This window comes from Terrapene carolina, unplaced genomic scaffold, assembly GCF_002925995.2.
Source record: "Terrapene carolina triunguis isolate 2854851 unplaced genomic scaffold, T_m_triunguis-2.0 Scaffold23, whole genome shotgun sequence".
Lineage (NCBI taxonomy): Eukaryota > Metazoa > Chordata > Testudines > Emydidae > Terrapene > Terrapene triunguis.
Window position 1 is genome coordinate 16,268,176 of NW_020664374.1, and position 13,069 is coordinate 16,281,244.

Sequence of the window (13,069 nt, forward strand, 5' to 3'; positions counted from 1 at the left end):
ATTTTGGATTGAGGGATTTGATTTAGGCTCATCTTCATCATGTAATATTCAACTGGACAAGCCAGACAAATCCAACTGTGAAGAAGAAGTTGGACAAAGCAGCCCTTTACATTTTGATATCGATTTGCATAGCTTTATGTAAACAAAGTACAAGGACCACCACTAACCTTACTGTGCTGTGAAGATTTCCTCAATAATTCCGAAGGTAGTGAAGAACTACCAATTCTAAATTCTTGCAGTAGCATCAAATGAGTGGTACATTATAAATAAGCACTTCCCGGTTCATGAAGTCATTTTGGAAATGAACATACTGTGATATGTAACTGAGATGGAATTCTCAAAAGCATCTAAGTAACTCACTCGTCTTACAGACTTACTCATACTCTGCTACAAAATATGGCATGAATACATTTTTATTAGTTACCATTGTCTTCCTGAAAAGTAGATTCTAGAAGGTCAAGCGATTTCAAATGCTTTGGAGTAGCTGCCGACAGTGACATGATTTCTCCTACTGCTTCATGAAATCCTTCGTTAGCTCCACTTCTGAGCAGATAAGAGAGGTTGGAATATGCCATATCATACTCTATATGCCCCATTTCATGATGTGCTGTCAAGAAGTCATCCATACTCACTTTAGTGCACATCTTGATCCTGCATTCCAATGCAAAACATTTAAAATTAAATAAAGACACTGGCAGAGTTATACCATTTGCTTGGTACTGGATGCTGTAGTTGTGGCTGCAAAACAGCTAAAATAACTCACTTACTAACCCCCTGGTGTATTTCATGTTCATCGTTTTCTAAAACATTCACGTTTGGGTCTGTTCTATGTTTGATCCCTGCCTAAAGGTGATTTTGGGGGAAAGTTTTAAGTAAAATTCCTTTGGCTATTATTAAATTCTGCAGAGGTCAAATGAATATTGCCATGCATTTTGTATGCCGAGAAGTAAAAAATGGCTGAACTCTGAAAGCTGGCACATTAACAGTGCTTATTAAGGAAAATCTCTGTTGCCAAGTTTACATAGTTGGATGGCTAATACAGTAAGAAATTAACAAAAATTGGCTACGCATATAGAACTCTTTTTAGCCTGATTGTTTAGACATGTAGAGATGCATGTTGAACACATTCATTTTTTGTCAATATGCATTATTAACACTTCTGCTGCTACATGGAGATTTAAGGCTTTATTGCACCCTTATGACTAGCTGGACTGTGCAAACTGCATACAGCCCTGAGTAAGGTGTGGCAGAGTTACATCAACACTGGGGGAGCTCCAGGAGGGTTTGCGCCTTAGAAAAAGGTAGCTTATCTCTGACATTAAAGGACATGGCCAAGTCACAGAAAGTTGGGTTTGGAACCAAAATCTTTACACCCAGGTGTCTTTTCTCTGCTAAGCCTCTGTATAATCCACTTGAACACAGCGCCTTCCAAGCAAATTAATTACCCTTTCTGTGTCTCTATTTCCTGCTGTAGATGGTACTTTGTACCCACCTACGGCAGCAGTTTTCTATCTCTTGATCTCAGAACACTTTATAGGGATGGATAAGCACCATTTGCCACATTTACAGTTGGGGTAGCTAAGACATGATTTGCCTGGGGACCATTATGATCTATGAATAAGACATAAGGTGTAGCAGGCAAGAGACCTGCTTTCTAATCTCCTCTCTACCACAAACTCTGTCATTTAACTCCTGTTTGTTACCCCATGTGTGAAATGGAGATGATGATGATTTCTGCTCACCTCATGTGGGTATTGAGGCCTCACTATGTAATGTTTATAAAGTGGTATTTAAGGACAAAGTACATACAGCATATAGTGACATCCATGTGCTAAATTATGAAAGCATGTGATGAGCTGAATGTATCATGCATCTTGGACCACCTCCCCTGGACTCTGCTCATTAATCCATCTCACCCAAAGCTACTCCTGACGTTTCATACCTATGAGCACCTTCATACAACTGCTATTTCATAAAACCCCACCAGACAAATTATTCTCTTTCCCCTCAAATGTGGCTTCTCTTCACTGCCACCAAATTACATTGATAGATGGTCCAGGACTAGAAATTTTCACCCCTAGATCAATGACTGATATCTGGTGACCCACCATTGATCCAATTCTCTCCTTGTAGGATATTGGTAACTACCATTAATTTCAAGGGAAGATAGAACCTGCTCCAATGGGTCTCATTCTATATAAATTCACATTCTCACTGAATATGAAGCAGATACATGGGGATAAATTTTCACTAAATTACAGCCCACATGGCCCCAGGCTAAGCACTGTACTTTTTTGATAATTTTGTTGATGTCCCCCAACACAGTTGTTCTATCACTAACTTATATGAATATAAACACAATCCTCTGTTTAATAGAAGAGAGTAGCCCATTGATTTTACAGAAAAACGTTACAAAATCCAGTTTAGATTCCCCTAACCACCCTAAATCTGCCCCCTACCAAAAATATTAGAGAAGTAAGGAAAAGATAAAATTAAAATAGCAGTTTGCCCTGGTGCACGTGACTAGATATCAAAGAATCATAGAAATGTAAAGCTGGAAAGGACTGCAAGAGGTCACCTGGTCTAGCCCCCTGTGCTGAGGCAGGACCAAGTATGCCTAGATCATCCCTGACAAGCATTTGTCTAATCTCGTTTTAAAAACCTCCAGTGACCGGGATTCCACAACCTCCCTTGATAACCTATGCTAGTACTTAACCACACTTCTAGTTGGAAAGTTTTTTCCTCTTATCTAACCTAAATCTCTCTTGCTACAAACTAAGCCAATTACTGTTTGTCCTAACCTTAGTAGACCTGGAGAACAAGAGATCACCGCCTTTTTCACAACAACCTTTTACATCTTTGAAGAGAAATGTGAAGATTCTATGAGTACCCATAGGAAAGAGTTACAAACGTTACAGTACCTATAATCCTTTTTTCCCATATCCCAAGCTGTAGGATGGCAAACAACCTTTCTGCCATCGTTAGGCTCTGTAATCATAGAATTGTTCCAGAAGCCTTCAGTCATTTCATAGAGGCCAACAGAGATGAAAAAATCCTCAGCAGCCTTAAATATTTTTGTTGCATCCCAATTCTGAAACAGACAATGAGAATTCACTTATAATATTAGCCAGTCATTCTATGGCTAGATATTTCTCACAGTCCAGTAGAACAGATTCTATTCTGAAAAGTGACTCTGAAAAGCAGCATCACAGTCCTCGTACTTATTGTATCTCAATGGCTTCAAATCAAAGTCTTACAGTTTGCAAATAAGTGGGTAGCTTACTGCCAGTCCTGAAAACTCACTACGGGAGCTGAGTCAAGCTGGCTCATGGATCACCATCAATAATCAGGTTTCCGCAGGCAAAGCTAGCCTATTGATAATCCATGAGCCAGAACAGAAAAGCATTAACAGGAGTGAAAAGTAGTAAAAACTTAGTTTTTGTCAGTAATGTACACAGATATAGGGTCCAATTCTCTCCTCTCAGTGGTGGTAAGTCAGGAGTAACTTGTTGAAGGCAGTGGAGTGGCAGTGTTGTAAAACCAGGTGAAAGGGAAATTGAATCTGTAACTCAGAATACAAACAGACAGCAGAGCTGAGTAAAAAAGGATTTGATTTTAGAGTCCCTTATCTGATCGTAACTGTACTTGAAAGTTAGTTTAAAAACCTTCATTTGAATTTCATTCCACAATTTTACTTATTCTAAATAGGGGGAGCTCTTTATTAGCCTGACTTTGAGTAAAGCCATAAAGTTAGAGGCTTTAAAATTAGGGGGGTAGGAAAGTCCAGTGAGGGTGTTAGCCTGAGACACAGATGATCTGGATTCAATTCCCTTCTCTGCTATAGACATCTGGGTGACATTGGGCAAGTCACTTAGGGCTTGTCTACATGGGAGGAGGGGGGGTGGAAAGCTCACAAGAGCTGGCGTGCACTAGCTCTTCTGCACTAATTCCCAGTGTGGATACTCTTACTGCGTACTAAGACTGCCTTTGTGCACATTAGCTTAATGCACTTTGCAAGTGTACTAAGCTAAGCCACCTGAGGGCACTCTTAGGCCATGTCTACACTACAAAGTTAAGTCGACATATTTCTGTAAGTCGATATCGAGCCTCCAAATTAAGGAAATCGATCTTGCATGTCCACACCATGCTCATTGTGTCGGTGGAGTGCGTCCTCACTAGCAATGTGCAGTAAGAGTGTCCACCTGGGGAGTTAGTGAGGAGTTGTAAATCCACACCTAGCTTACTGCACACTAGGCTTCACTGTGTAGATAAACCCCTAGTCTCCCTGTGCCTAAATTCCCCACCTGTAAAATGGGGATAACAGAACTTCCCTACCTTACCAGGAGTGTTGTGAGGATAAATCCATTAAAGATTGGGTTCAGGTACTCTGGCAATGGGGCCATATTAGTGGAGCTTCCTATCCAAGAAGTGGGTATATTTAGGATAAATAGTTAAATGTTAAGTATTAAGCTCTCCTGATTGTTTTTGTAAAATGAATGAAATTCAGGCAAATCTACAAACATTTGACTAAACATCACAGAACATTATTATTGGTGTTGTTATTACGCCTCGAGGCCCCTACCAGGTTCAGGGCCTTATTGTGCTAGGCACTGTACAACACAGAAGAGACAGTCACTGTCCTTACAGCTTACAGTCGAAAGACACAAGACTGGCAGAGTTGGGAAAAAGGATACAACACATAAGCAGATTGACCAGGGCAAACGTCTTGTTAGTGCAATGATTTCTTAGGTGGGATTTTATTTACTGGGATTTTTATACACAAAACATATCTTGTGGAACAGATGCAGAAGAGGGAAAGGGAGTTGGAGCTGAGACTAGACAGTGGAAGAGGATGGAGAGAGAGAGAGACAGGGAAGGGAATAGGGAGGGAGAGGGGAACAGATGGGAAGTGAATGGATAAACACAGGGGAAGAGTAAAGGAAACAATAAAAGGGAGTGTAGTAAATAATTCTGTGCCTGAAGCATGACTATACCTAAGGCCAGCCCTGGTTTCCAGGGGGATGGCTGAAGTATTCCATTTAATATACTACCAAAAAACGTCATTTAAAGAACCATGAGAATCACAGCAAAACCATATTTGCAATGCAGCCAATTGCTGCTTGACATCTCATTAGAAGTCTTACCTTTTTAACCATTTCAGATGTTACATCAATGTTTGGTTTGTTTGGATAGGGGACTGTCAAGGCATACAAATTAGTCCAAAATCTACCCCACATGTCACCTTCAACAGAGAAGGGAAAGTTACAAATTAATTAAACAGCATACTATCTGCCATGCTCAAAGTCATCACCAGAATGTTGGGTGTAACAGGTGTAAGGATTTTCACACATGTAAGCTAGGGCCTGATGCAAAGCCCATTGGAATGAATGGGAGTCCTTACATTAACGTTAATGGGCTTTGCATCGGGCACATTATTATTATTATTATTATGTTAGCTCCTAGGAGTCCAAGTCATGGATGTACAAAGACAGAACACAATGGTCCCTGTTCCAAGAGCTTAAAATCTAAGTATGAGACAACAGATGGATAGACATAGACAGGATATATTTAATATAATGATATCACAAGTAGAATATTTTAGAAAATATGTAAAAAAAATAGTTTTATTTGCCATACCAAAATTATTTCAACCTCAAAGGTGCTAATTTCTTCAATGAAAAGCAAACATCGTCATTCCCTGAGATAAACTACCTCTTACCATACAGCTTCAGGACCATTCAAAATTGAAACGACTGAACATCCCCTGCATTTCTATGTGTAATACTACGATTGATTATTTTCATTAACTGCTATTCATATATGGCTAAATGTATATATTATATTAATGCAACATAAAGGTGGCACGGTTAAAATAAGAATGTCACAGTTAAGGTCAAGATTTTCAAAAAATACGTGCCTAAAATTACGTTCCTAAGTAAGAGTTTAGTAGTTTAGGTTAAGATACCCATTTCTGAGAATCTTGACCTAATTTCCTTTAATTATGTTAAGTTGGCTACATTATATAGTGCCATTTTTGGGAGGCAATGTGGTCTAATGGAAAGGGCACTGGATTGGAAGATAGGGACCCTGGGTTCTAGTCCTACCTCTGCCTCTCACCAGCTGTATGAGCTTTGGCAAATTGCTTCAATTCTCTATGCCTCTGTTTCCCCCCCCCCCACCCTTTCTCTGTCTTGTCTATCTAGATTGTAACCTCTGCAGGGCAGGGACTGTCTTTCTCACTGTGTGTTTGTACACCACCTAGTGCAATGGGGCCCAAAATTATATCAAGAATCTGGATTCACATGAGTTTAATGTCTTAATATTTATGTCTTAAATGGCACTGTCCTGCTCCCACAGCAGTAAGTGTCTATGAAATCAAGCTTGTATAATACAGTTGCTTTTTCATACCGAGTAAATGAGCAGGAAGACATCCTGTTGAACTGATGCGCTCTGAGCCATAGACATTCTCCAGCCTGTACCTCACATAAGCATGTAGCTCCCGATATAAAGGTTTTATCTGAAAAAAAAAGGGGGGGGCTAGATCACAGAGCCATTAGTTTGTCTAAGCCACCATCTGGAAATGCAGAGCCTCTAAGATTCAACCAACTGGATATTGCTTATTGTATTATCATGCACCTGTCCAATGTCCTAGGTGTACGTACACAATGTCATGTGAATACATTCTGAAATTTACAATCCAGTTGTCGTCTTGTCCCACAATATTGATATCAGGCCATGAAGTTCGAGAATGAATTTGGTGACTTTTACAGGGTCCTTTGTAAAGACCATCTTGACCTAGGGTGACCAGATGAGGGGAAGAAAACATCAGGACACGGGGGGAGGAGGTGCCCGCCAGCAGAGCAAAAAAAAAACAACAACAACACAGTGCTGCCGGCGGATATCGGGACAAAATACACCCCGACAAAAGATCGCGAGACAGACACCGAAATATCGGGACGGTCCCGATTTTATTGGGACGTCTGGTCACCCTATCCTGACCTCATTGTGGTACTGGGGTGTTACCAGAGGAAACAGCTGGCTAACAGGACTCTGGCAACCATATTCCCATCATTAAGTTGCATATGAGAGCTTGGAGACAAAATGCTACTGTAATCCAGCTTTCACTCAGTAAGGCCCTAATAGCACTGCACAGATGCAAGGGAGGGAGGCATATCTATCCCTAAGCCATGGAATAGCTATGGAGCCACTCAATGGATGTCACTACAGTCCCATGGCAGAATGCTCTCTGTGGGGATTCACATAACCCCCACACAGGAGAAGGATGTAAGAAGCTGCATAACAAATAGTCACACCCCTCATTCTCCTACCTCCTGCACACTGCTGTATCTTTTGCACCAGTTCCACTGTAAAGGGTACCTTCTATGGTTGTGACGGAGGGAGCTAAATTTGCCCCTAAAAGACTAGATAAATATATAGGCTTTGTAACAAATTCAGGCCCTGTTGAGCAAAGGGAGAAGAGCATTCCAGAAAAGTGTCCAGGTTCCTATGAAACCTGCAAGTTCCATTTGCGCTTGCCCCAGGTTTGCTTTGAAGTCTTTAAGTTCATGAGAATGTGAAGCTCCAGGTGAAACTGAAAGGACTGTGAGAGCAATAAATGTTATTAACAAAACCACCTGATTATGGGTTGTGGAGCCTACATTACCCAAGGCCAGTGGGCTAGGCAGAGTTGTACTATTTCCCCATAGTATGGCAGTTTAAGTCACAAAACTTTCACAAATTACTAACCAGTGTAGAAATGACAAAATGAAACTACAGAACAGTGGTTAAGAAAACTCCCACAACTTGACCCTGAATCACTACCTGCTCAAATGTTGTTTCCACATCTTCAATCAGCTGATTACGGCTGTAGGCATATTCTGTGGAATCATCTACTTCATAATTTCCTCTCCAGTAATCTCCATAGTCAGAATACTCTGTAAAACAAAGGCATGCTCATACTGAGACCAGAGTCCAGCCTGAAATTTAAACAATCTCTCCCTATAAGGGAAGAGATGAAGTTACTAGTATTGGAACTGAAGGCATGTGTCCTCTGAGATGGTGGGAGGGAGGAAGCCATCCCATGGAAAAGCTCTGGTCCACTGCAGTTTAGATAGTCCAGGTCTCCATGGACAGCAGAAACAGAAATTGCAGCAACTGTTTGTAGGTCTATCTATGATTCATACTAATCAGAGAGTCAGAATGAAGAGACAGATTAGGCTGGAGTTCTTCATTAGATTAGAGGTCAATGGAGAATGAAGACTTGGGTTCAGGTTCAGTGACAATGAAATCTCACAAATCGTTCTCATAAAACATATGCAGGGCAGGCTGCTGCCAAACTAGACATAGGAAAAAAGCCCTTTCTAGTTTTGAATCTACCTCAAGAGTACAACTACAGGGGCAAGCTCAGATCCTGGGATTCAAATTCAACCTCCCCTCCATGAAATTTGTTGGGAAGGGGATGGTTCATGTTTAAAGCCCACTGTCTGGGCCCTCTCTAATATTGGGAGAGCTGACAGCGAGGCCTCTAGTTAAAGTTGCCTTGACACTTTTCATTACAACCTTCCCTTTTCAATTGCTTGTAATTTTGACAAACTTTTACCATTTGGACTTAAATTTTCCATGCTTTGGCACTGCCTCTGGTTAGATTTTTTTGAGTAAGTATAAAATACAGGAAAGTAGATAGGTAGAGGTATGGTTGCATGGGGAGAGAGATGATTGGAACTGGAAAAGTTTCAGAAAATGACAACAAAAATGATTAGGGGTATGGAACAGCTTCCATATGAAGAGAGATTAATAAGACTGTGAATTTTCAGCTTGGAAAAGAGACGACTAAGGGGCAATATGATAGAGGTCTCTAAAATTGTGACTGGTGTGGAGAAAGTAAATAAGGAAGTGTTATTTACTCCTTCTCATAACACAAGAACTAGGGGGCACCAAATGAAATTAATAGGCAGAAGGTTTAAAACAAACAAAAGGAAGTATTTCTTCACACAACACACAGTCAACCTTTGGAACTCTTTGCCAGAGAATGTTGTGAAGGCCAAGACTATAACAGGGTTCAAAAAAGAACTAGATAAATTCACAGAGGATAGGTTCATCAATGGCTATTAGCCAGAATGGGCAGGGATGGCGTCTCTTGCCTCTGTTTGCCAGAAAGTGGGAATGAGTGACAGGGGATGGATCACTTGATGATTACCTGTTCTGTTCATTCCCTCTGGGACAGTTGGCATTGGCCACTGTCGGAAGACAGGATACTGGGCTAGATGGTCTTTTGGTCTGACCCAGTATGGCCGTTCTTATGTTCTTATGATGTAGCTACACCTTGCTAGGTGTTATTTATATGCTATGGTATGATCTATCATAGAAGCTCTCAGGATAAAAACAACTAATCCAGGCTGCTGTTTCTTGAGAGGATGATCCTCTCTGATTGGTGGGAAGAAGATCTCCTCTGAAAAGCATTACACTGCATAATCTTTTGTGCCTTAAATTAAAAATTCCTTCAAATGCTCAGATAATAGCTGCATCTGCACCTCACCTAGGCAAATTATTGGCCTGCCTCCTCCACCTATTGCCTTCTCTGCCAACATAATCCTAGAAAATGTGATCATTCATGGAACATAATATATAAAAGTCTAACACCACATGCGTTCTTCCATCTGATACAACAAGATACAACTCAATGGATACAAAAAGACTTAGCCACGTCCACAGTTATCCACTCAGCTGTGACTGAGAGGCCGTGAAATACAGTGCAGCCCAGGGATGGGCAATGTTTTAATTTCAGGTAGTGAAAGATAATGTGGTGTTATGGGAGTGAGATAAAATGCCGACAAAGACAGACCTCGTCATTATGGTGTAAGACGTGTGAAATGTATCTGGTCTGATCACTGGCCTGATTCTCCACTGCCTTGCACCTCATACAGTTAGTCACATAGGAACATGGGCTGTCAGACTGCAAAGGACCTCCTGGGTCATCAAGTCCAGTCCCTGCTACTGCAGGCAATGCCATCATGTAATCCCATTCATAAAATTATCAAGATCCATCTTAAAATCTAATTAGGTTGTTTGCCCCTACTACTCCATTTGAGAGGCTGTTCCAGAACCTCACTCCTCCGATGGTTAGAAACCTTTTTCTAATTTCCAGCCTAAATTTATTCATAGCCAGTTTATACCTACTTGTTCTTGTGCCAACATTGTCCTTTAACTTAAACAGCTTTTCAACCCTCCCAGGTGTTTACTGCCCTGATGCATTTTTAGACAGAAATCCTATCCTCCCCTCAGCCTTTGTTTTTCCAGCCTAAACAAACAAAGCTTTTTTAATCGCCCCTCATGAGATAGGCTCTCAGCCCCAAGACAGATCCTGAAGTAACTTCATTAGTAACTGTCCTTTAGCCTGGTAGCTCTCCTTTCAGTACAACTTGTTGTCTCCCCTTTAGCCAGTTCCTAGTTATTTTATCAAAAATACCAGATTAGTCTGACATGATCTACCTTTGGTAAACCCACGTTGCATTTGATCCCTTTTTCTGTTTACTTCCATTATCTAGTCTCCCTGATTTGAGAGCATTAAGCTCTGGGTTTTGCTAACAATTCAGAGGTGGTAATTTCCATTTTTGTACACTCATTCCCATTAGCCATCCTACCATTGTTCTACTTTATCATCCTTATGGAAAACTGAGCTGTGAGTTGTTGGGACACACGTAGATTATCCTTAGCCTCTACCCCATCCTGAAAGCATAGTGGCCTCACTTCTTTTCCTGTTCTTTTATTTATACAGTTAAATAACTTTTTACTAATTGTTTTAATTTCCTTTGCATGATCTAACTCAGCTTGGCTTTTTGGCAGTTCTCTCTTTATCCTTACACTTTCTGACCTCTGAGACATAGCTTTCTTTGCTGATCAATCCCATCTTCCATTCTTTGTAGGTTCTCTAATTACCACGAATATCCTTTCTGAGGTGGTTATTCATCTCGTTAGGTTTGCAGCCCTTTGTTACTAGTTATTTCCCCTTGCTTGGGATGCAAATTCCACATAGTTTTTGCACCTCTGACTTAAAGAAATTCCAAGCTGCCCCCGCTTTTAAATCCCTGAGCCAGAGGTGGGCAAACTACGGCCCGTGGGACCATCCTGCCTGGCCCCTGAGCTCCTGGCTGGGGAGGCTAGCCCCCAGCCCCTCCCCTGCTTTCCCTCCTCCCCTGCAGCCACACGGGGAGTGCTCTGGCCTGCTGCTCCTGCCGGGCTGGACGGCTTGTGCCCGCCCACCTCCCAGGCTTTCCTGAGAGGCATGGTAAGGGGGCGGGGAGCGGGGGGGTTGGATAAGGGTCAGGGAGTCCGGGGGCAGTCAGGGGACAGGGAGCAGGGGTGGTTGGATAGGGGGTGGGGTCCCGGGGTGCGGTTAGGGGTGGGAGGTCCCAGGGGGCAGTCAGAGGGGCGGTTGGATGGGGTGGAGGTTCGCGGGAGGTGTGCGGTCAGGGGATGGGGAACGGGGGGGTTAGATAAGCGTGGGAGTCCCAGGTGGGCCTGTCAGGGGGCGGGGGTGTGGATAGGGGTTGGGGCAGTCAGGGAATGGGGGGGGAGATAGGGAGCGGCATCCCGGGGGGCAGTTCCGGGAGGGGGCGGTCAGGGGACAAGGAGCAGGGGGGGTTGGATGGGTTGAGGGTTCTGAGGGGGGCAGTCAGGGGGCGGGAAGTGGGAGGGGGTGGATAGGGGGCGGGGGCCAGGCTGTTTGGGGAGGCACAGCCTTTCCTGCCCGGCCCTCCATACAGTTTCGCAACCCCGATGTGGCCCTCGAGCCAAAAAGTTTGCCCACCCCTGCCCTGAGCTCTTCTGTCCAGTTGACTTCACTAACTAGCTCCCGTAATTTCTCAAAGCGCGCCCATTTGAAATCAAAAACCTTGACGTATGTCTATACTACAGAGACTATACCAGCATAGGTATATCACCAGAGCTATGCCAGCATGGCTCCCTGGTGTAGACACAGCCTACGCTGACACAAGGGTTTTTTCTGTTGGTGGTAGGCAGACATGTCAACCAAAGCGTTCTTCCATTGACACAGCTGTGTCTATACTGGGGGGTGGGGTTGGCATAGCTACATTGATCAGGTATGTGGATTTTTCACACTGTGACAGGACATATCTATGTTAATCAACTTTTAAATTTAGACCAGGCCTTTGCAGATTACACATGTATAAAGTGAGTTCAAAGTGTGTGCACAAGGCTACCCACCGATTCGGGGAAGATCCTGGCTTTGCTTGGACACAAATGACTGCACAAGGTATGAAAGGCTGTGGAGAATCAGGCCCTCTGTACTTCTGAAGGACAAAATAATTGCAATTGTAACTTACTATTAAGTCTTGCAGCCTCATTTTCCAACTCAACATAACCTTCATATAACGGTCTCATCTTCTTGCCAATTTCAGCTCTCCAGCCTTGCCACGCCCACAGTCTCTCAGAGTAATCAATGCTGCTAGCCATAATAGCATCTAGACCTGTCATCATTTTAAAAAAAGAACCAGAGCCATAAGTAAAAGATGAATTCTTTAAGTACTTGTCATTCTACATTAAAAAAACAACAGGAAAACAAGGAATAATGAAAATAGCTGAATGCACATTTTGGGTAAAACCAGTGATGCTGTAGCTGAAAGTTTTGGTTTATTGAAGGAAATGTTTCATTTGTTTCCATTTCAACTTTTCTGCCCTGGCTTTTCTGCCCCGAGATATGCGGGCAATTTGTGATTTAGTTAAAAAAAAAGTGTGACTCTAGATTAATTTCACTGAAGTTAGTGCAGTTTTCTGGACTTACACCAATGTAATAGAAATCAGAATCTGGCTTGAAGTCTGCCAACAGAACTTCTATCTCTTTTGATAGAATTTGACAAAACTCACCCAGTATGGCAGAACCCCCAAGTGATGTAAAGCTAGCATAGACTACTCTGCAACTTTAGAAGCCGCAGCCAAGTTTTGGCCATCCAAACCTACATCATTTGAAATGGGGCATGTAATTTTGAGCAAGCCAGATGGAGGACCATGAACTCTGCAGCTCATGCTATTTCACTAAATTATTTCCATGTGT

The 13,069-nt window shown here is 42.4% G+C and overlaps 1 protein-coding gene across 1 annotated transcript in view; it reads right to left on the reverse strand.

Moving 5' to 3' along the window:
- The window catches only part of LOC112103828 (angiotensin-converting enzyme 2), a 38,050-nt gene that overhangs the window by 17,331 nt on the left and 7,650 nt on the right, over positions 1 to 13,069 (reverse strand). Inside the window, exons 4-9 of the mRNA XM_026649133.1 lie at positions 12,342 to 12,485; positions 7,822 to 7,934; positions 6,409 to 6,517; positions 5,145 to 5,242; positions 2,922 to 3,091; positions 425 to 651 (exon numbers count right to left, since the gene is read on the reverse strand). Coding sequence (XP_026504918.1) covers positions 425 to 651; positions 2,922 to 3,091; positions 5,145 to 5,242; positions 6,409 to 6,517; positions 7,822 to 7,934; positions 12,342 to 12,485 — 861 coding nt within the window. The remainder of the gene's footprint in view (positions 1 to 424; positions 652 to 2,921; positions 3,092 to 5,144; positions 5,243 to 6,408; positions 6,518 to 7,821; positions 7,935 to 12,341; positions 12,486 to 13,069) is intronic.